This window comes from Cotesia glomerata, linkage group LG2, assembly GCF_020080835.1.
Source record: "Cotesia glomerata isolate CgM1 linkage group LG2, MPM_Cglom_v2.3, whole genome shotgun sequence".
Classification (NCBI taxonomy): Eukaryota; Metazoa; Arthropoda; class Insecta; order Hymenoptera; family Braconidae; genus Cotesia; species Cotesia glomerata.
The window spans coordinates 3027927-3051602 of record NC_058159.1 but is presented as its reverse complement, the minus strand read 5'-3'; the positions used below and the strand labels follow the sequence as shown (position 1 = coordinate 3051602).

At 27.3% G+C, this 23676-nt stretch overlaps 1 protein-coding gene across 4 annotated transcripts in view; it reads right to left on the bottom strand.

Annotated features, from left to right (window-relative positions):
- Positions 1-14: 14 nt before the first annotated feature.
- The window catches only part of LOC123259161 (venom metalloproteinase 3), a 58508-nt gene continuing 34846 nt past the window's right edge, over positions 15-23676 (bottom strand). For 2 of the 4 annotated variants that reach the window (XM_044719453.1, XM_044719454.1), the window contains 16 exons: positions 22001-22101; positions 17395-17458; positions 14945-15159; positions 14480-14569; positions 11752-11950; positions 11394-11529; positions 10887-11016; positions 10680-10822; positions 8166-8221; positions 6667-6793; positions 6270-6434; positions 4694-4820; positions 4410-4514; positions 4185-4333; positions 2293-2882; positions 15-486 (listed from right to left, as the gene is read on the bottom strand). In XM_044719453.1, coding sequence (XP_044575388.1) covers positions 353-486; positions 2293-2882; positions 4185-4333; positions 4410-4514; positions 4694-4820; positions 6270-6434; positions 6667-6793; positions 8166-8221; positions 10680-10822; positions 10887-11016; positions 11394-11529; positions 11752-11950; positions 14480-14569; positions 14945-15159; positions 17395-17458; positions 22001-22099 — 2529 coding nt within the window. In that variant the 5' untranslated portion in view covers positions 22100-22101 and the 3' untranslated portion in view covers positions 15-352. Of the gene's footprint in view, positions 487-2292; positions 2883-4184; positions 4334-4409; positions 4515-4693; positions 4821-6269; positions 6435-6666; positions 6794-8165; positions 8222-9124; positions 9178-10679; positions 10823-10886; positions 11017-11393; positions 11530-11751; positions 11951-14479; positions 14570-14944; positions 15160-17394; positions 17459-22000; positions 22102-23676 lie in introns of all 4 variants that reach the window. The other 2 variants (XM_044719455.1, XM_044719456.1) reach the window with 2 other exon arrangements.

Below are 23676 nucleotides of genomic sequence, written 5' to 3'. Positions count from 1 at the left end.
CAAAAGTAAATTACAATGTTGTCTATTTCAATATTTGTTTTAAAATATTTATTAGAACAATTTTTCTCGTGTTTATTATTTTCATCATTTATTTCCAAAAAATTTTAGCAATAAAAAATAGTCCAATATTAAATAAATAAAATTAATTTTGTATTTATTATTATTGAACAAAATTTATTGTAAGGAAAAAATAATTGGGAAGAAAAATTTCCTTATATCCGCGGTTATAAATAATAATAATTGTTTTTTTAAATGAAAATTGAGAGAAAAATATTGAACGGTAAAATTGATATGATTTTAACAATAAAATTTAATTGTTATTTGCAGTTTTGTATTTTTAAAAAATAAAATTCTATCTGCAAATGCCTTTAAGGGAGGCGCAGCAGCGAATTTTCACAGTTGGTAGATGGCACAGCCACGTTCTCAGCCTGTCAATCTGCTCCGCGCAATTTGTCGCCGTATCCACACACTCACCGTCCTCGGTTTCTAAAAATTACATAGAATTTATTAATTAAATTAAAAAATTAGATAATAATACTAATTTTTTTTTGTAGTTTTTCTTGATTATTACTTAATTTTTTGGAGTTATTGATTAATGGCTGAGTAAATAAAATTTGAGTAGACAATAAGAGTGATGAGTAAGGTAATTGGGTGGGTGGTTTTGCTTAGATGCATTAATATTTTTTTAAATGATTGATTATTTCATGCCACAGGTGTCAACTTATCGAGCACCAATTTATTGTAATTTGTAGCTGTTATAACGATATTTGCGTGACCTTGAGTCGCATCTTTAGACCTTTGTTTAATCAGTTAAAAAGCGGATACGTATTGTTATGTTGATTTATACTTTTTTTTTTTAATTTTAATTTTACTTGTTAAGTTAAAGTGTGAAGTTTTAGTCAGTTGAGTGATAAACTTTGAAATTAGTCCCAGTTATTATTATTAAAATTTTTTTTCTTTTTTTTATTAATAGTAGGTAGTTTTATAATTTAGATTTTTGACCAGAAAATTTTCAAAATAATTTATTTATAATTTTTTAAAATTACAATTAATTGTAATAAATTAAAAAATAAATTTTCTAGTCAATAAATAAATATTATTAATAAACAGTTTGAAAGTATATTTTAATCGTCATAATTGAGTTCCATAGTAAGAGCGGTGATAAGAGATAATCCATTAACCCGTAGTGGTCACACTTCTAAAAAATAACGTAGTGGTCATACTGAGTCTAGTTGACCCGATGCACGGAAAAAATTGTTGCTACTTGCGTTCTTATCAATATTTTCACTCGAGCCGTACATGAAAGTAATTCTTAACACTTCCGTTGAATAATTCAATCGTTTTTTAATTTTTTAATTATAAAAAAAAATGCAAGAAAGTCAAGTTTCGAAAAATTTGACTTTTTTTTTACTAAAAACTTCATTTTTTAAGATAAATGAAAATAACCTCCGGGATTCTACTTCGGACATCGCATAATTTGAAAAAAAAAAAGTGGTGTCATGTCGAGCTTTTCAAAAAGTATATTTAGGATAGAAGTACACTGATAGAAAGATTTGTTTATAGTTAAAAATATTTGTTAATATTTAACAAATCATTCATTAGATACCACTTTTTAGTATTAAACAAATATTTCTTAGTATTTAAAAAAATTTATTAATATTTAATAAATTAATATCAGATTTATTGAATACAAACAAATCATTTTAAATACTAAGAAATATTTGTGAAATACTAAAAAGTGGTCTTTAATAAATGATTTGTTAATTATTAAAAAATATTTTTTAATACAAATAAATCCTTCTATCCGTGTACCGTTTTTGGCCACCTTAGCACTGTTTTTGGCCAGTTAACATTTGAATTAATTTATAAAAAATTATACTATTATAGCCACATTTTTGTTGAGTTTTAAAAAATGTACATTAAAACAAATTGAGTTTGTAATGGTTTATTAATACAAATTCATTTCTATCGTTTATTAGAACAATAAATGGCCATAAACGGTACAATGGCCACAAACGGTACTTCTATTTGTGCAATTAAAATTGTAAATTTCCATGAATCTCAAAAAATCTTCAAACAATAATAGATGGTACCACAGATACCATTTTGAATGATATCTTCGAAGCAAAAGCAACTCAAAAATTCCCCGGGGTCATCTAGACCCATAATGACAACTACGGGTTAAAATTGAAATAAAAATAAAAATAGAAGTTAAAAAATTTAGAAAAAAATAAATAAATAAAGAAATAGAAAGTTTGAAAATAAATTTTGATTTTTCGAATGTTCTCTTACCACGACCTGTACTCGGTCGATGATTTTCGTCTTGAGTAGCAGTGGATGTAGTCACTGAATTTGGATATTTTTTACGTACGTACGGGTTTACTTCATTATTCAACATATTATCATAAATATTATAATTATTAGGTAATATTGTACTGGCTGTCGTTGAATAAACTTGATAATGATTATAGTAATTTTTGTTATAATTATTATAGTAATTATAAACACTCTTAACCGTCGTCGTCGTAGTTGAAGTCGTCGACGTCGTGGTAGGTTCAGTCGTCTTGTCATCGTCGTTATAATTAACATTATTATATTCAGGAATTGACTGAGTGTTATAGTTGTTATTGTAATAATTATCATCATTATTATTATTATTATTATTATTATTATTATTATTATTATTATTATTATTATTATCATTTTTATTGTTATTATCATAGTTATATACGTTGTAATAGGGTGTCGTTGAATAATATGGCATATTATTGTTATAGTAATCATCAACAGATGATGTATATTCATTTGAATTTGGGTAATTCGGTGTTGAATACTCATTATTTGACTGTTGTATGTTTTGTGTTGTCGATTCCCACTGATACCTGTATATATTTTCATTAATATAATAATTTCATATTTTTATTGTCATCCATTTAATATTTTTTTTACATATCAATTAGTTGATGTAATATTAATTAGTTAAATTATATAATTACATGCATATTCAATTTAGTCCCATTTTTAATAAATTATTCACGAAAAACAAAAAAAAAGTTACTGGAGTTAATTTATAGTTAATTAGCTTCAGTATTTTATTAAAAAAAAAAGTAAATAATGAAATTTAATCTTCCAAAGCTTAAAAACAAAAATATTATCTACATTAAAATCTATAAGTACCGTGACATTTTTTCTTGATTATTTAACCGGTGACATTTGCAGTACCGTGGGCGGATTAAGTCAGATTGCATTTTTTTATTGACAAATATTTTTATGTCATTTATATATTTTTAAATATTTATTAAACATTAAACTATTGCTAGTAAATATACCGGTTTCATAATTAAAAAACATTATTAATATTTTACATAAAATATATCGACGTTCTAATTAGCAAATTGTCTAAATCCATTTTAGAGAATCTTCCATTTATACGAAAAAAAAAAAATTGGTTCAAAATTTATTATCACTTCAAAAAACAATTTAATATCTTATGGAGGTATATTTTGTCGATATATTAAATGTGTATCAAAAATAGAAAATATAAACATGTTTTGAAGGATTAAATTCGTGTGAATTATTAATGTAAGTGAGTAACAAACTGAAGCGTTAAAGCCAATAAATAGTTTCAGATTGACGACTGTCTAATTACAAGCTTATAAAATTTTATCGACAGTGTAATTGATTTATTTGCTAATAAAGGCTCGTTTATTTGTTTATTGCTCATTAAAACTCTGAAATTATTCTTTGGCTTCATAATATATCAAGTTAATAAATTTTTAAAAATATTTATATTATTATTGATAGTTTGCGTAAATAATCGTTATTGACCATGTCCCAGTTTCTGACCTTTCTTAGCCTTCAAAATTAATATTAATAAAATTACTCACTTTATTACCGAGTCAACGACTATTTTTATTGATCTTGATTGTAAATTATTGACTAGGGATTAAAATCAAGTAGTTGACAAGTTTAATTTTTTTTCCAAGTCACTTTAGGTTTACATTCGGTAATTATGTAAAAGTGGGACTAAATTTATTTTTAGCCATAATTGAAGCCTTACTTCTATATAATTACCATAAATTCTTTTAGATAAATGAAAAGTATATTTAAAAAGATCAGAAACTGTGAATTTTTCAAGCTAAAAAAGTAAAAAAAAATTTTTAGATAAACAAATTTAAAAATACCTGTAGTCTGTATGATTATACTGTGAAAAAGGACGGCTATGAATTGCATTGTTGTAAACACCGTCATGACGGACATACGAGGGAATATTTTGCGTGTAATCGGGAATAATATTCTCGTGTTCTGCTACACATTGACCATTCAAGCAATGCTGAGGAATAAATAGACGATGTTAATATAGTATTAATTACTTAAAGTGATTATTTCAAAATTAGTATAAAAATTACCTGTCCATCCCCACATGAAGAGCCTTCTGCAGCAGGTCTGTACGCAACACAGTAACCAGAGAGCGCGTCAAAGCAAAATAATTGAGCACAAACTCTGTTGTCTCTCTGTAATTTAAATTATTATATAATAAAAAATAAAATAATAATTTATTCAAATTTCATTACACAAACGACTAAAGAAGTGAAAATATATATTATGACATTTAAAATTTTTAAAGATTTAAATACAAATTGTAAATATCGAAAGATTAAATTTATATAGTTGTTAATGTATTTATGCTTACGAAACATGCACTCGTGCCACGGTCCTTGCGACATTGTGCATCTAATGACAATAATGTACCCGGTAATACTCGCGACAGTTTTTCGTCTTCATGCGGTACGTTTGTCAAGCAGGTCGCCGTATCTCCGCTGTAAAAATAGTATTTATGTTAATTAACAAGCTCGGAATAATTTAGAATTCACAACAATTTGTCTAGCTCGAAAAAAAAAAAGAGCAATTGACAAATTTACAGTTTTTGTAATAATAAGAGTAGCTTTGAGCAGAAAATTTATAAATTATCTATATTATTAAGAGAATAAGCAAAATTTTGTGACCAGTGTATTTATATGATAAAATGGGTTTTTATGGTTAAATTTGGTATCGTTGGAAAAGTCTTAACCTGAAGTTTTGCCTTTTCATGGTTTCATATCATTGTTACCGATAGTCAATTTATTATGATAAGTATTTAGGCTTCATTCGAAAATGCTCTATCTTTAGATACATAATTAAGAAATGACATTGTATCTTGTGAACTATTGACATTTTTAAAGATATAAGCTCATCCCGATGTTACACTCATCGAGACCTTTCATTTAAGTACCCACATCAATTTTTCATATATTTATATATATATATTATATATACGTATATATGAAAAATATATAAAAATGCATATGGGTACTCAAATGAAAGCTCTTGATGAGTATAACATCGGAATGATTTTATATCTTTAAAAATGTCAATAGTTAAGAAAGTACAGGGCATTTTAACAAATATCTTGTAAACTATTGACATTTTTGAAGATATAAGCTCATCCCGATGTTACACTCATCAAGACCTTTCATTTAAGTACCCACATCAATTTTTCATATATTTCATATATATTTATATATATATATATATGTGTATATGAAAAATGTATAAAAATGCATGTGGGTACTCAAATGAAAGCTCTTGATGAGTGTAACATCGTGATGAGCTTATATCTTTAAAAACGTCAATATTTAAGAAAGTACAGTGCAATTTAACAAAATTCATTATTTAATAAAGAAAATTTTATTTATATATAAGACACGGCAGTTACATAGTGACTGCAAAGTTGCTAGTAATTATAATTTTTTTTTTAGTTAAAAATTAAAACCATAGTTTCAAATAAAATTTGTATAAAATAAAATCCTAAGTATTAATTTTTACAATTTTTCACTCAGAGCTTTTATAAATTCTATTTTCCTCATATTAATAAAACTTTTAAAAAATTATTTACTCATTCAGAAATAAAAATCTTATTTACAGTAGATGTATATTTAAAACAATTATTAAAATTAAAATAAAAAAATCAAAGTGTGAAATTAACTTGCTCTGACATTAATTTGTGTTGTAATTCACTTTAATTTAATAACTTAATAATATATTTTTAATTTTGAAATAACAATAATAATATAATATACATTGTTTAATAAATAATGACTTTAACAACTTCCGCGATAGAATTAAAAATTAATTATAGTAACAATAATAAATAACAAACAACAAGAATAATGAAACCGAAAACTACAAACTACAATGATTTATTAAGTCAAATTTAAATAAAAGCATACTTAAGAAAGTGATGAAATGATGCGACACTGCAGTGGGACCATTTAAATCCTTTTTCAGTATGTCGAAGATCACTCATGATATAACCGTCCTCCCATCGGCATTTGATAGCACCTGGTCCACCAAGGTAGCTTGGAGGCGGTGAACCATCATGGACAGCACCCAGCCTGCATAATAGATACTTATTGTAATTATATTTTTATGTAATTATATTGTAATTATATATTTACGGACATATTATAATAAATTTTAATAATTACTCGCGCAAGCCGATGATTACGCTCACAATCAGCTAGACTTGACTTTTATTGACATTTTACTTATTTATGTATTTTAAATTTTTATTACTCTATTATACTTTAATAAGAGGAATTATAAATAGAAAGTTTTGAGACTTACAAATGACCGACTTCGTGAGCGGCGACGATTATTCCACTAAATCCGCCGGTGTCCTCGATAATAGCAACTGAATTGACCTTCTCCAGACGCTTGTTAACAACACAAGCACCACCCACATAAGCGAATCCTGCGTCGAGAAAGTTTATTACATTAAAAATTTTCATAATATTCCACCCCAATAATATTATTAATTATTATTCAATCTATTATCCATTGTTTAATATAAATTACTATTTATGGAAACCAATTTTCATATTAATATTTTTTGACAAACAGTTTAGTTAATTCAGCTACTTTGGGTTAAAAATACCAGCAATATTTTTTTCAATTAAAATTAATAAATTATCGAGTTACTGTTAGGATGTTATTGATTTTATTTTATGATTAAAGTAACTGAAATGTTATTGTATCTATTGTAATTATAAGCCATGCTAGTGGCCGTCGTAAGCTCATGCGTAATTTTGTAATTTTTCAGTCATTTAAAATTTTTTATTTAGAAAAATTTTTTTAACTTTGTAATTCTATTCATTTAGTCACTCACGTGAAGAATAGAGAGACTTACCGTGGGGGTCCTTAACGATAGTACGTTGGAGGTGAAAAATTAAAACGTTTATCAAAAAAGTTTATAGTAAACGAGAAAAAACGTGCATAGAAAAACGATAAATAAAATTATTTAGTGCACTGAAAAAAATTAACTTCGTTTTAGAGAAAAATTTTAGAATGGAGAAAATTGTTTTGAAGAGAAAAAAAATTCTTGAACAAAGTAAAATTTTTTTACTTGATTTAAGAAAAAATTCTTCAAAATTTTTCTGGCCTCAAAAATTTTTGCTCTTTAATTTTTTCAGTTTTTTTTTTTCAGTGTTAATAAAATAATATAATTTTTATTGAGACTTTTTGGTTTGGAGATCGCAATACGTGCCAGTGAGAGAACAAGCCAGTGTAGAGAGCAGGTGTCCAGAAAAAATAATTCTGTTTTTCAGCAATTTTACTAGAAATTTTTTTTTTTTTTTTAATAAAATAATGAAATAATAAAGACAATTATTTTATAGAATTTTTACATTTAAAAGTAAAGTGATAGGTGATTTGTAAGGTAGTTAGGCCTTTAAACTTTCATACTAAATTATTAATTTTAAAAAATTTTATTCAGCCAAAGAAATTTCTCAGAACTTTGATCTAGATCAAATTAATAAATTAACTCATCATTATTATTTGAATAATTTTTTTCACAATTAAATGAAAAATTTATTCAATAGAATTTAAAAATTTTTGATCCTGGTTATAAGTTTAATTATAAGAATTGAAATTTAAAATTTAAAATAAAATTAATTAATCAGAAGAATAAAAAAAAATCGGCCATTTACCTTAAAAATAAATAAAGTGAAGTACAAAATAAACATGTGAAAGATAAAAAGGTGCAAGTGCACAAAAATTGAAAAAAGTGAAGAAAAAAAGATTCTTTTTATATTGTTTGCTTTAACTTTCTTCGTCGGAAAACATACCTGCAGTTCCTCTATTGCATACGGCATTAGTATGTTGTCTCCTGCACATATCTAATCTGGAACGCACAATTAAAATCGTTGTTTATTATTCAGTAAAAAACTGTGATGGAGAACCACGTCACGAGACTCTCAATAGAAAAAAAGAAGAAGAATAATATACTAATATAATTAAATAAAATGAATCGAACGATTGATGACTAAGCGATTACTGTCTTATTTTTTTGGCAGACTTGATGTTTCAAAAGAAAATAAAAATTTGAAGCGACTTGATATCGAGTGTTTGCGTTACTATAGTACAAGAAAAAAAAATAAAAATCTTTGTCGGGAATGACAGTTAGAGGTGACTCCTTGAATTAGCGGTGTATTGTCCTGGTATTCTACGAACTCGGTTCGTCACTGTCGAGGGCCACTAGATTGCACTTTATTTTTTAAAATTAAATTAATATACATACAAAAATTAAATTATAACCACACTAATGACTAATGATAATCCAAAACCCAAACATTAACAAGCAATTATTCTACCATTATTATCTTGTAAATTGTTTTTAATTTTCGTCCTTTTTTTTAATATTATTTTTATTGCACTTAATGTCAGTGACTTTATCGTGATGTCAACGCCCGGATTTTGGGTAATAAAAATTTACTGCGTAATTAAGTTTAAACATTTTTTTTGAATAATCACGAATTTAAGTTTCTAGTTTATTATTAATTTTATTCAATAAAAAAAATCACGATAAAGTAACTACTGATTTCAAAAATAAAAAATTGACTACGAAAAATTTTTTTAATTAAAAAAATCTTTGGTTACTAAGCCCAGTAATTTTTCCACTTAACGAGTAAATGTTGGCGCAATATTTACAAATGGACGGTGAGGGTAAATAGTTATTATCGGTGATAATTAATAATAATAAATAACAAAAGTATATATATATATATAATCTCTGGAGTGAGCATACCAGCGGTTCCCTTAGTGCACCGGCCGCCTTTCCTACGACGGCACATATCATACCTGTTTTATAGAATGAAAAAATTCGACAGTATGAAAATAGTGATGGCGATGAGTTTATATTTTTTTTTTTGTTTAGAAATAATTAGTGTTGCAAGAAAGCAATCAATTAATTGGAAAATCAATTCTTAAAAAAAAAAAAAAAAAAAATAAATAAATTATTGAAAAAAAAATTTTTATAGTGATTAATGATTAACTAACCGATTGATTGATTTTTACAACACCAGTAATGATAATAATAACAATGACAATCTACAAATTGAATTATTATTTCTAAATTAATCGGGCCGTGACCGCTGAATATTTTCAAGGCCCGCCAACAGTTTCAGGGTCAATTATCGTTCGACTGATGGTCATAAATGAAACAAATTTTGTAATTTAAATAGTTTGATAAAAAAAATTAATTTTGGGAGAAGAAATTTTAAGTCAAAAAAATAATTTTGATATTTTGAATTTAATTAAATTTTTTAGAACCAAAACAAATTTTTGAATTTAAGTACTTTTATGTTTTGCACGACTCATGATGCGAAGCATCAGAGAGTGCTTTACGACTAAAAAATTTATTTCACTTCATTTCGGCAACTATTTTTAATATTACAGTCTTGGTAGTTCACGGAATCAATATATTTTATATACTGTTGTCAAGATAATTTAATGGAGATTACTTTGACACTTTTAAAAAATTGATTTACTGCAATAAAAACGGAAAAAATGTCAAAATAGATCAAAAAATTTTCCTGTCCGTCATGAATGAAACTCCGAAAACACTGTAACTTGCGAAAAAAACGCATTAATTGAGTTAAATTTTTTTTTTTTAATTACTCGAAAGAATTGTAGGTTACTGAATGCGAATGGCTAGGTAATTCAGTGTTGTTTATAAACAATTAATAAAATAAAGCAAAAACTATAAGCCTGTATATCTATATATATTGTGTACATTTATCTCACTAGAGGCACTTGCGCATTATCGTGCTGTTTTAGCTGTTTTATATATTTTTTTTCACATTCTTTATTTTATTAATATTTCATAATTAAATGAGCATTATGAGTCGTGAACTTTTGGATTTTCCAAACTTTTATTGAAAAATATAAAAATTTTCAATATTTTTTTGGTTTAAAATTTTTACTCTTGAATCAAATAAATTTTCTTTATTTTGAATAAGATTTTTTAAATAAACGGGTGTTATTTAAATTTAAAACATTGTTACCGAGAAACACAAACAAGACCCGAAAAAAAGTTGGTGAAATTACAACGGCAATTATTTTTTAAGCAAATGAAATGCAAAGAAATTCTTTTATGCGACTCGACTGGACTTGATGCGACACTAATGAGTTTTAAGAATACGAAGAGTAAAATGTTTAGTCTAAATTTAAAAGTGGGACAATTTGTTCCGAGAAAAAAAAATTTCGTGACTTTTAGTAATGAAGTTTGAGTTGATAAAAATAAAAATAAAAAAATAGTATTCACACAGTGTGTAATTTACGTGGAATACAGTTACCCTTACTTTGTTACTGCGACGGCAATATCGTAAACCGGAAGTCTTCTCTCCCGGAAGAGATATTTGCCCATGTCGGTAAGTGCTGCTGCTGAGTCGATGGCATCACGTCCTACACGATTATTTTCCAAGTACGGTGTTGCGTCCCTTCCCTAATAATTACAGTTTAAATTATTAATAAAAAATTAGATTTTTTAAATAAATAAAAAATTTTACCCTCGAGATAATAATTCCGGCAATACTAATGCGTATTTTTGGTCCCTTTAACGACTTATATCTCAGGTCAACTCCGTTCCAAAAGGCCACAAAGTATTTTTTTATTTGCAAATTATCTCCTCCGTGCATTCTGCAACAAGCCGTTCAATTATTAATACAAACAAGAACAAAAAAAAGAATATGCTTAAAAATCAGAAGCTAATTTATTTCTATTGAACTCCGAACTTGGATAAAAATTATTCTGGCTTGTAATTATAAATCGATCGGTTAACTAGTACTCAAACTAATAATTAAATGGTTGAATCCAGTTCACTCCGATTTTTAAACATTTTGCAATTATATATTATTATGTAAGAATTCGTTCAACATACATATAGTTTCCTCGTGATGCGTGTAAATTAATATCAGTACAATAATTGAATATTTTAATATGTTATTTGAATGATTATCGTAATTATTTATTCAATTTTCAATATAAAAAATTATAAATGATAATAATTATCTCACCTGTAGCCTTCGTAATCAACAATACATAATATTTCCGGATAAATAACATCAGGCGGTGGCGAAGAATATTCCGTTCTCGAGTTAATTGATCTCTTCGACCTGAACCTCTTAGCTAGGTGGTCCGGTTCCATAAAAGCTGTGGTTGATTTAAAGTACCTCGTTAATATTATTATCATCATTATCGATGTTTAATATTTTTAAAATTTTCTCATAAATTATTATTATTATTTTATAGGAAAAAAATTCAAGCGAAACTATGATTTAATAAGTGACATTAAAAAATAAAAGATTACTCATTCTCATTATATTTAATTGTACTTTCGAAATAATTTAAACAATTATAAAAAAAAAAACTTACCGAAATCATTATATTCATCGGAGACAGGCCGACTCGTGCGTTTATACACAATGTGATGATGTGTTTGACTGAGACTTCTCTTTACTCTTGTAACATTTGGCAGTAAATTAGACTCGTGATACACATCATGTTTACTTACTATTTCATTTAATCGGCTCGAGAGTGGTCGGATCACTAATTCAGAGCCAATGTCTCCTTCCTAAAAATAATTCATTTTAAATAAACCCACACAGAAAAAATAATTTTCTTGAATCAAGTATATAATTTTGAAGAACTTAATATTCTTAATTTAAGTAGAAAAATTCTTGATTTAAGGAAATTTTTCTTCTTGATTCAAGACAATTACTATCTTTAAAATTATATTCTTGGTTCAAGAATTTTTCTCTTGAATCAAATTAATTTTTTTTTTCAGTGCAGAGAGAATTAAATTATATCATTAATACGAAATTTTTTTATAAATCATCTAACATAGTAGTAAAAATTTCTAGTGTTGAAATAATTAGTTTTACAATTTTATAATTAGAATTAATAATTATTTATTAAGAGTAGGAGTTATTATTGAAGATAGTAACGATTACTATCAAGGATAATAATTTTTAATATGAAATTTTAATTAGCTTAAATGATAACTATTATACTTTGTGATAATAACTGTTACTATCTCTCAATTATTCTTATTATAAATATTTTTTTGGAGATTATAAAATTTGATAGTAAAGTTTGATAAAAATATTAATATTAAGTTTGAATTTTGATAAAAAATATTAATATTAAATAACGTTTATAATATTGATGTTTATAAATATTTTCGAAAATAAAATTCATCAGCTCTTATTAATATCAACAATTGTAAATTTAATTGTATGAATAAATTAAAAATGACTCTATGATAATTTGAACAATTTAATTCTCTCCATGAAGTGAAAAAAAATTGCTCAACAATGTTATTCAATTATTAATAAAATTATAATAATTCCGGCTAATAAAAAAAAGAAAGTAAATATTTTCGACATCGCTTAAGGAGAATCTTTCAAAAATTACATGCGTAACCGGGTCATTAGTTGAAAAAAAAAAAAAAAAAGCAAGAATTGGTCTAAATGTTCTTCATTTACGTTCTTATTCGGATTACGTGTAAATGTTATCCGTGCAGTAATAGCCGGCAAAAATGAATATGGCAACAAACTCGGTCTCGATCGATCATCTATCAAGTTTGATCACAGGATGGGTACATATATATGTTCAGTATATAGGCATTTCAAGTTAACCGGTAAAAAGTAACAACTGTAAAGTGTAGAACACCTAACCGGCAGCAGTGAAAGCGCTCACGAAAAGGTCATGACACTAAGTTCATTTGTAGCCAAGTTGAGATGAAGACCAACACGAAGAAGACGAGCAAGATATTTTAAAATAAAAATACAAATATTATTTTACCGGAGGCTTGTCTTTACATCACAACATTAGCCTCTTATTTTATTATATAATCGGTCAGTCTTACTCGTGCATAATTAACATGTTTATTGAGTCATTGATAAATCCGATGCTCGTCCCTTTTAATAACAATCAAGAATAATTTTATAAAAACTTTAATGTAAAAGGTCCTAAAAAGTGCATTCCATTTGCCTATGTTAGCAATCAATTATTGACGTGCGTACCAATTACTGCGTACTTTCAGTAGATATTATTAAATGTCAAGTTAAAATCCTAAACTATTACTTAGCTTGGTAATAACAACAATAATAGTAATATAATAATGAAATGTCTATTGCGAACAAGGTGAGGACATAAATAAATGTTTGTAGCCACGAAGATGAGCGATGCGTGACCAAATACTAAATATTATTGTCGTGTAAGAGTACGATTGATTATAATGTATAGATATTTATATAATAATGTATAATAAATAAGTATAGGAGGTAACGAGGACAATTCACTTGACTACTTCCTAATTACAAAGCGTCGGGCGCCACGAGGCCGTCGCGAGGTTATTATTTTCATTTCTAATGAATTGAGTGATTGAAAAAAAAATTTTTAAGCAATGAACTCGAAGGAAGAAAGAGATTTATTGAAGCAACTTTGTTAACGGAATAAATATGTTGACGGAAATTGCAAGAGATGGATCGAAACTGGGACGCTGAGCGATGCGTGACAGAAAAAATAACACCGGAGTTGTATTGGGATAAAGAGAATAAATAAGAGTTGTAAGAGTTGTAGTGAATAAATATTGTTGCGAATTTAAAAAATGTTTTGTTTAGCTGGCTGTCTTGCAATATCGTCTGTTTTGCTGACACGGTGTATAGGAGAAACGAAGAGACCTAAGAGCATTGTGATTGCCACCCTCTAATTGTTTTTCCGTCATGCAACCTACTGTTACGATGCATCGCGGTTTTGTTTTTGTACTATTGTTGTAATGATTATTATTATTATTATGATTATTATTATTATTATTGCTGTTACATGAATTGAGTTGGACAGCTCACGGAGATAGCGTTTCAATCTGTCCGTGGACCGAGTTTTAAAATAAAAGTTTACGAAATATTTCTGGGTATAATAACTGTTACGGTTACGGACTACTTCGTGGTGTGACGAAAGGGGTATACAGGTTGATTATTATGTTTTATTTATTTTTTTTGAGACTCGGGATCAGTGAAACGCGAATCTTTAATCTGATGGCTAAGAAATTAGAGGACGAATGAGATATATTTATTTTTAAATACGGTTATTTTCTTACCACAAGTACTTTCCCATTCGCATCTCGGTGCAGCAATATAGACGCCATGTTCACCGGGTCTTGATAAATATCACCAATATCTGCACTAGCCTGTCAGGTTTTATTGATTAGTATTTTTGGTAAAATAAATTTTTATTATTATACAACTAATTGGTAATTTATATTTCTTCTCAGAATTTTTTTTCTTACAAAATTCTCTTTCGTAACATATTTTTTATGCATAAACATTTTTATTTGTAATTTTATAGATTCAATGAATTTATAAATTTAAGTTTTTTTTTTTATAATAGAAAAAAAAATTCTTTTGTACTTTAATGTTATTTAGTATAAAAAAATTATTTACATCTTTCCAAGAATTTTATATTTTTCATTCAAAATTAAATTGATCTGACGTTAATAGGAATTTTTTTATTATAAACTTTATGGTCACAATTAGTTGATAAATAAAAAAAAATATGAAGGAACCTCAGGAACTTGTTCGTAGTCGAGTCCATTAGGACTGGAGCTATTCTTAATGACTGTCCACATGTCGATGTGTTTGTCAGGATAAAAGAGTCCTTCTGTTGGCTTCAGGGACAATTTGTAATCCTGACCGAACACCTTAAAGTGGACCTCAGGCTCCACTTCCGGGCTTCTCTTGAATACCGAGTGCAAAATGGGGACCACTTGGTACGTCGGCACTAAAGACATAATAAAGATCACCATTAGTCGCAAGGGAGTTAAAAAAAATATATGTATATTTGTATACTGATAGAAGAATTTAATTCTATTTAATAGGATTTAGTAACAGATACTAAATGATTTAGTAACAAACCATTTATTAAAGCCCATTTAGTTCCACCAAATAAATATTTAGTATAGTATTTAACAAATGATTTATTGCTACTCAATAAATCGTTTATTGGTATCAAAGAAATTAATTTTTTAGCTAATTTCAGCGTGTAACCTAACTTTTAAACTTAAAATAAATAATTTTAAGTAAAAATATAAAGTATTATAATGAAAAGAATATCATTAAATTATATTATTATTATTATGCTTTACATGTACACCTCTCGGTTTTTACAAGGCTGATTCCTCTTTTTCTCCTAGCTCTACGCTTTTTCTATTTCTCATATTGGACCTCAGCAAGTCCCACCCAACACTTCATTTCTACTTTTAATTTTTGCGGCTGTGGACCGACTTGTGCTTTCTGTACCGTATTCACCCTGAACCTCACCTTCTCAGGCTGTTGGAACAGAATCATGGGGAAACCACAGAGAAAACCCATGATAGTACAGTCGGAGCTGGGCTAAGTCTACAGTGATTGATAAGAAACTCTTCTTTATCGACCACTGGAGCATTAGGCCCCTCTCCTAGTGTGCAGAGATCCCTCGCGCTAGCCAACGCTGACTAAAGTGGTCTCCCATTCAAGTTGTTGCTTAAATGTGTGATCGCCCAAGTCAGACGTGTGCCGCCCGGCTATCTCTGCCACTTCCAGAGGCTGGCAACGTAATGTAACGCACATATTTTTAATTATAATCACTGAAAAATATTGGTGCGTGCTGGGATCGAACCCGGGTCCCACTCTTTCGAAAAGCGAGCACCGAGCCGACCAGGCCATTGCCAGCCTTCTCATATCATTAAATTATATTTTTTTGTTTGAGACATTTATAAAATTTAAAATTAAACAAGTTTTTAAAATATCCATAATAGATAAATTGAAAAATGTAAACTAAACTTTACTGAGAAAAGACATAAATAGAAGACATTTATTGGGAGTATGTGTGTTTTTAAAGGTTTAATAAATCTCCCAAAATCGAGCTGAATAAAATAATCTAAGTCAGTGAATAGGTTATGTATTACATAAAGATTGGAATTAAAGCATAGCCCTCTACCGACAATACTTGCCAAATAAATATTTAGTACCTGTTACTAAATATTATTTGGTGGAAATAAATATTTATTTCCATGCAATAAGGCTTTGTTCATATGAAGAAATCATTCATTAAACTGTAGCAAATAATATTAATGGGTACAAAATATTTGTTTCTCCCAAATAAATGAATAAAAATTTTTTTACTAAATCAGTTTAGTACTCCGTACTAAATCCTTCTATCAGTATAAAAACTTTATTTTATTGCCATTACTAATACATCCTTATCAACATTTAAGTTAATTGAATTATTTTACGTGGGAACAGAATCTTCCAGATGTGAATGACCCATGAATCGATTATATTATATGTATATTATTATTTTACCAATAAACATCTGGGTAAAAAATGCCTCAGCCGATTCTTTCTGATAAATAATTCATACCACAAATGATTCACCGGCATTAATTCACAATACCACTAGTTTAACACGTGATTCTTGGTCCTTTCCCACATGTTCATCCAAAAATTAATAACAACAATAAATTACTATTGTCAGATTACATAAATTTAATTATCATCAATTTATAATTCAATATTAATTTATTCTCGCAATAATGAATGAATTAATTTATTTATTGAGTTCAGTTTATTGAGTGCTTCTTCCTATGAATATTTGCTTCTACTCCCTTTCTAATTGATAACGGGATAACCCAATCGAACTTAAAAAGTCAATAGAAAAAAAGGAATCATCGAAAAAAAATTTTTTATGACTCATGGGATAATTTGCATAAATATATACACCTGAGCCAATCGACCCACGTAGACACTACGTCGAGGACATAAAAAAAAATATAAATATATATCCCAGGATAAAAAATGATCGTCTTAACTTGAATGTTGATTTTACATTTTACATTATATTCGTAATATATATAAATATATAGAAAAGTGATGTATGAATGAAAATATATACATATATTTTTTTTTTTATTTCTAGACGTATTAAATTTGTTTTTAGTTGTAATAAAAAATATTTATTTAAATTTATCAGACTTACCGATCTCATCAGTCGTTTGGTGAAATACCGACAGCCTTTCTTCTGCCGTCATGTGTTTGTGAATCTGAAAAAAGTATTTTCGAATTTATGAGAAATTTTTTTTTTTTTTTTTTTGGTTAAATTTTTCACCCTTTTTAATTCGTGGGTGCTAACTTTTATTTTATTTTTTACTTTAAAAAATTTTAATTTTTCAAATAATATACCCGAAAGTTCATCTTTACAAATTTATAAATTATTATTATTAAGAGAATAAACAAAATTTTGTGGCCAGTGTATTTATATGATAAAATTGGTTTTTATGGTTAAATTTGGTATGGTTGGAAAAGTCTTGACTTGAATTTGTGCCTTTTCATGGTTTCATATCATTTTCACCAATAATCAATTTATGATGATTATTTAGGCTACATTCAAAAATGCTCTATCTCTAGATACATAATTAAGAAATGATTTTGTAACTCGTGAACTATTGACATTTTTAAAGATATAAGCTCATCCCGATGTTACACTCATCAAGACCTTTCATTTAAGTACCCAAATCAATTTTTCATATATTTATATATATTATATATATGTATATATGAAATATATATCAAAAATGCATGTGGGTACTCAAATGAAAGCTCTTGATGAGTGTAACATCGGGATGAGCTTATATCTTTAAAAACGTCAATAGTTAAGATAATACAGGGCATTTTAACAAATATCTTGTGAACTATTGACATTTTTAAAGATATAAGCTCATCTCGACATTACACTCATTGAGACCATTCATTTGAGTACCCACATCAATTTTTCATATATTTTATATATTTACATATTTCACAAATACCATATATATAAAATTTATAAAAAATATCATGTGGGTACTCAAATGAAAGGTTCCGATGAGTGTAACATCAGGACTAGCTTATATCTTTAAAAATGTCAATAATTAAGAAATGACCTTGTATATCGTGAACTATTGACATTTTTAAAGATATAAGCTCATCCTGATGTTACAATCATCAAGATCTTTCATTTAAGTACCCACATCAATTTTTCATATATTTTATATATTTATATATATGTATATATGAAAAATATATATAAATGCATGTGGGTACTCAAATGAAAGCTCTTGGTGAGTGTAACATCGGGATGAGCTTATATCTTTAAAAACGTCCATATTTAAGAAAGTACAGTGCAATTTAACAAAAGTCATTATTTAATAAAGCAAAATTTTATTTATTATTAGTTCACAAGGCACGGCAATCACATAGTGACTGCAAGGTTGCTTGTTATTATTATTACACTAATTTTTTTTTTAATTTCAAATTATTTGCAATACTAATAATAATTTTAATAGCTTAATCTTTTATTAAATTTTTATTATTATTATAAATATTAAAATAAATGATAATTTCTATGCATTAATAGATAAAATAATCGATTATCACGCTGTCAATGTTAAAAGTAAAAATGTTAGATGTATAAATAAATAAAAAAAAAAAACATTAATTACTGGGATGATAGATTGATCTTTAACGTTTACCTTTACTTTTGAAATAAAATGTCCACGAGGAAAAGCTTTTTACAATCAGTAGAAAGATCGGTAATACAAGCAATAAGAGCAGTAAAAGGTCGCGCATAGAGGTGTGTAGTCGGTTTTACATTTAACACACACAATGTTAAACAAATAAAAATGTTAAGTATGCTGGCAGTCGATGTAGATGTGATGGAAAGAACAAGTATAAGTCGAGAGTGAAAGGATGCGCTCAAACTATCCGTCGATACCATCGATATCACGATAAGTGAAGATGTTTCTTCTTATATTATTCCAATCGATTACTCCGGATACACAATGATCTGATATAATCGCTCGGGCTTTGATTTTATCGAGGGTTTAATTGCATCAGCGATTGGTGCGTGCCCTATACCAACCATCCCGGCTTTTTCTTCCTCACGCATCACGTTCAATAAAAAAAAAAAAAAAAAAAAAACTTGGAAAAATTTTAAATGTCAACTCAACTTCAATCAATTATATTTTAATTCTTTTATTCATTATTTATAATAATGTTAAAATACATCTAACGCTTAATTAAATAAATAAGGAAATACTACGAGTTATTGTATAATTTTTATTGCATTTGGAAATGAATTTGCTAAAGGATGAGCCGACCTCCATTTGAATCGAGAGTGAAAGGACCTGAGTGAATACATCCCCGAGGCATCACTTCGTGTTAAATTCACTCTTAGTTGCCTCGTTTTTAAATATGTGTATTATTATTATATTACTTATTTCCTTTCTTATTATTATTACATATTTATTATTGTTACCATTATTATTATATACAGGATTGACGGATCGATCGTTAGCCCAATTGCGACAATCTATTGTTAAACAAGCGGAGATTTTGCAATTAATAATAAATAATAAATACAAAAGTCAACAAAAGATTTCAATATTGTATTTATAAATTTATAAAAATCAAACTCGAAACTTTTATAGAATTTAATTCAACAGATATTTACAAATTTTTTAATTTTCTGAATGATTAACTTGTTAAAAAATTTTGCATTTATAGTTTTATCAATTTTTGATTAATTTGTAAAGCAAAAAAAATTGTCATATTAATTTTTAGCTGCCCAGAAAATAGTCGTATCGTTGAAGCAAAAAATGAGAAAAAAAAAAAGTTAAAATATTAATTTATTTATCGAGATTGGGTTGATGGAGCATAAATCGTTGTTTTGTGTTAATGCAATCGTTTTGCATTATATTCAGTACTTTCACAATTTGCTGCTCTGCTTTGGTTGAATATCGCGAGTTGAGACAAGATCGGCGTGTACTGAGAAAAAATAAAAATGTATAAATCCCCGGAGATCTTAGAATCTTGGATAGGAATCTATTTTATTCAATAGAATTTTATTTCTTAATAATAAATAAATAAATATAATAACATTGAGAAACATCAATAGTCAGATAAAACAGTTTTTGTTACCAATTTTTTTGTATTAGTACTATAAGCCACTAATGAAATAGGCATAAATTTATTGGACTAAATGGCATTTTATTTCTTGGAGGAGATTTCGATATCGGTAACGAAATTGAAAGCGAGAATTTACTGAGAACAATTAGATACACATCTTAATGTGTTGGGGTGATCTAAATGGTGTTATTTAAATAATTCACCCGGTTTTTTTGGTTAATCGGGAATTTTACGGCGCAAAGTCTGGTAAATAAAATGTTAGGTAATCGGTGCTAGAAACAGCCAGAATCGGAGCGTCCTTGGTTATTTTCTCGGCTTATTTGCTTCTCACTTCTTACTTCTGTATCTGAGAGTACTCACGACACAGTGTATTTGTATGCCAACATAAACACACGTTAGAGCCCTAATGAGACATATAAATAACTCCCGGGAATTATTTGCGAAACGTGATTCAAACTAAGTGCGTAAAAGATTACCTTTTTATTTTTTTTATTTTCACAATCGGTAGCTCCCAACTCTCAAGCATTTTCCTTTTTTTCGTTCAATCATATTTTTATTTTCCCAAGCTGATTAGAATTAGCAATGCTTTTAAATTGCGCAAATATATGCGTTTGCGTTACAGCGTGAAGGTACCAATTGCATAGAAGTTCTGCTAATGAATCGATTCGTTGATCGTTAAATATTTATTTATCAGTAATAAGTAATAGCTAATAAGCAATAAATTTTTAATTATTAGATAATTATTTATTTTTCAATTAAATATTCATGTCCCGGTTTATAATATTTATTGTCTTCATTTCACAACTTGATTTATTTTTTAATAATTATTATTGCTCATTTTTTAATTAATTACCCATTCGTTTTTTTAATGTAAATATTGCATAAGAGTTAAAAGTTTAGATGAGTAGTTACAGATAAGAGACACGTGCAAAAAATTTAGAAATCGATTTTTACAAGTTGGAATTTTTTATTTAATTGTCTAAATTTTTTTATTTTTTTTTTTAATGAAGAATTTTTTTATTTATTTAATTTTATTACAGCTCGGTGATTTCATTTCCTTTGAATGCAATAAAAAATTAGAAATATAAAGAAAAAGATATTCTGAATAATAAAACAAATAATATAATACAATGTTATTTTTACGGACGTAAGTATAAGAAAATAAATTAAAGTTGACAGCTCATTGAGTAAGTGACAATATTGGTTTTCTTTCTATCAACACCTAAAAGACATTTTACTTTTTATATTTATTTAAATTGCGGTTGTAGGTTTTCGATAACCAAACCTGTCAGTACAGAACACTAAAACGTATTAAATTAAAACGAAAAGCCGTAAAACTAGTCGTATGTGTTAACTTTTAACTTGTGAGTCTTTTTCCTCAATATAAATATTATTTATACTATAATTAACACAGTCTGCACTTTGGTACATTGTAAAGATTATTTATATTATATTAACGGCAGTAAACTCTGACCACAGTGTTGAACGCATTCTATTCGTGAGTGAACAAAGGGCTGCAAATATAACTGCCAATAAAATGTTTACAAGAGTATTAAAATTTGTATGGAGGTTTTGGTTCGATGATTAACTTTTAAATGAATAAAGTTGGTAATAAAATGAAAGAGTGATTTTTTTCTCACCTGGTGACATTGTGCGACTGATAAAACGGCCATACACAGCAGGACGCGAATGTGAATCATTTTGCATTTAAATATTCCTGATGATTGGCGACGCCGCATCTCTGGAAAAAAAATGATATATATTTCATTAATTTTTTTATGAATTTTAAAGCTGAAAAATTGAATATTAAAAAAAAATATTCTTAATTAATTTTTTAAAAATAAATAATATCAAAATTAAAAAATTAAAGATTGAACGTAAAAAAAAATATTCTTAATTAATTTTTTAAAAATAAATTTTATAAAAATTAAAAATTGAACATTAAAAAAAATATTCTAAATAAATTTTTAAAAAATAAATTTTATCAAAATTAAAAAATTAAAAATTGAACATTTATTTCACAGCTCATCTTTAATTACACGCAATATTTAACTTAATGAATAACTAGTACGTCTTAATGATAAATCGATGATTAATGAATAAAACTAAAAAAGCTAATAAATTAGAAATAAACTCTTTGCCCTTTGATATTAATGGCTCATCAATTATCAGCAGCCAGACACCTAATATCGCAATAGTACGAAATAACCCATTAATAAATCTCACTCCATTAATAATATTCTAATAATGCTATTTTATATTATAATAAATAAATGTTATCTAATAAATAGCTTTTTTTTTTTTGAAGATCAAAGTGAGGAGAAGGATAATTAATTTGCCAAGAATTTATTTCATGATTTATTAACCTGATCGCCAAATAAATCCGATAGACATTTAATCTCAGTACATATTAAGAGCAAAAGATTTTTATATAAATATATACATATACATGCATGGATACTTTGTATATGTACTTGACAATAGCGGAAAGAAATGATTTGCACGCGGCAGTACTGAGTTAAAACCTACGGAGTAGAGTTGAGCATTATGATTCGACGTAACGAGCAAAGTCGGTACTTTCCTTCCGGGATCGGTGCACGAGTAGTGTAGAGACGCAGCTTTACTTGTTGTATTATATAGATATACATAGCTATTACTAGATCTGGTGTGTTGTTCATTATATTGTGGGCCGTGCATCACGTCGCGAAATAATAAACATACAACGCGGCATTGTACATTGTACAGGGAAAAATTAGTCGAGTAAGAGCGCGATTATTAACCATCAGACATATTATATTATGTTATATCGGAAACATATTAATGCACAATTGAAGGTTATCCTTCATTCTTACTATTAACTTGTAACAAATGAAAAATAATTTACAACTAACAACACAGCTTGCGATATCTCCAGTTTACATCCCGTATTCTGTCAATATTTAATGCCTTTATTATTTGCATTGGATAAATAAATAAAAATATTAAATATTTATCCGTTTGATTATCTGTCACCGTTATGTAATCCGTGTTATTACTGTCATTTATTTATTTATTTTATATTTATTCATTTTCCTATTTAATTCATGTATTCAATGTATTGTTGTTTTCTGCCGTCAGTTTGTTTACGTTCAACTATATGTTTTGCTGTCAGTGTGACAATATGTTACACATACACATTTAATACACGGTTGACTGACGTTACGAGCAGTAGGCAGTAAGCAGTAGTTACCATTATATGTATTATATTATATCGTATTGTTCTAGGGAAACCTTGAGGAAATTTATATCTTGTGTTTATAAGTACCGTAGTGTGTTA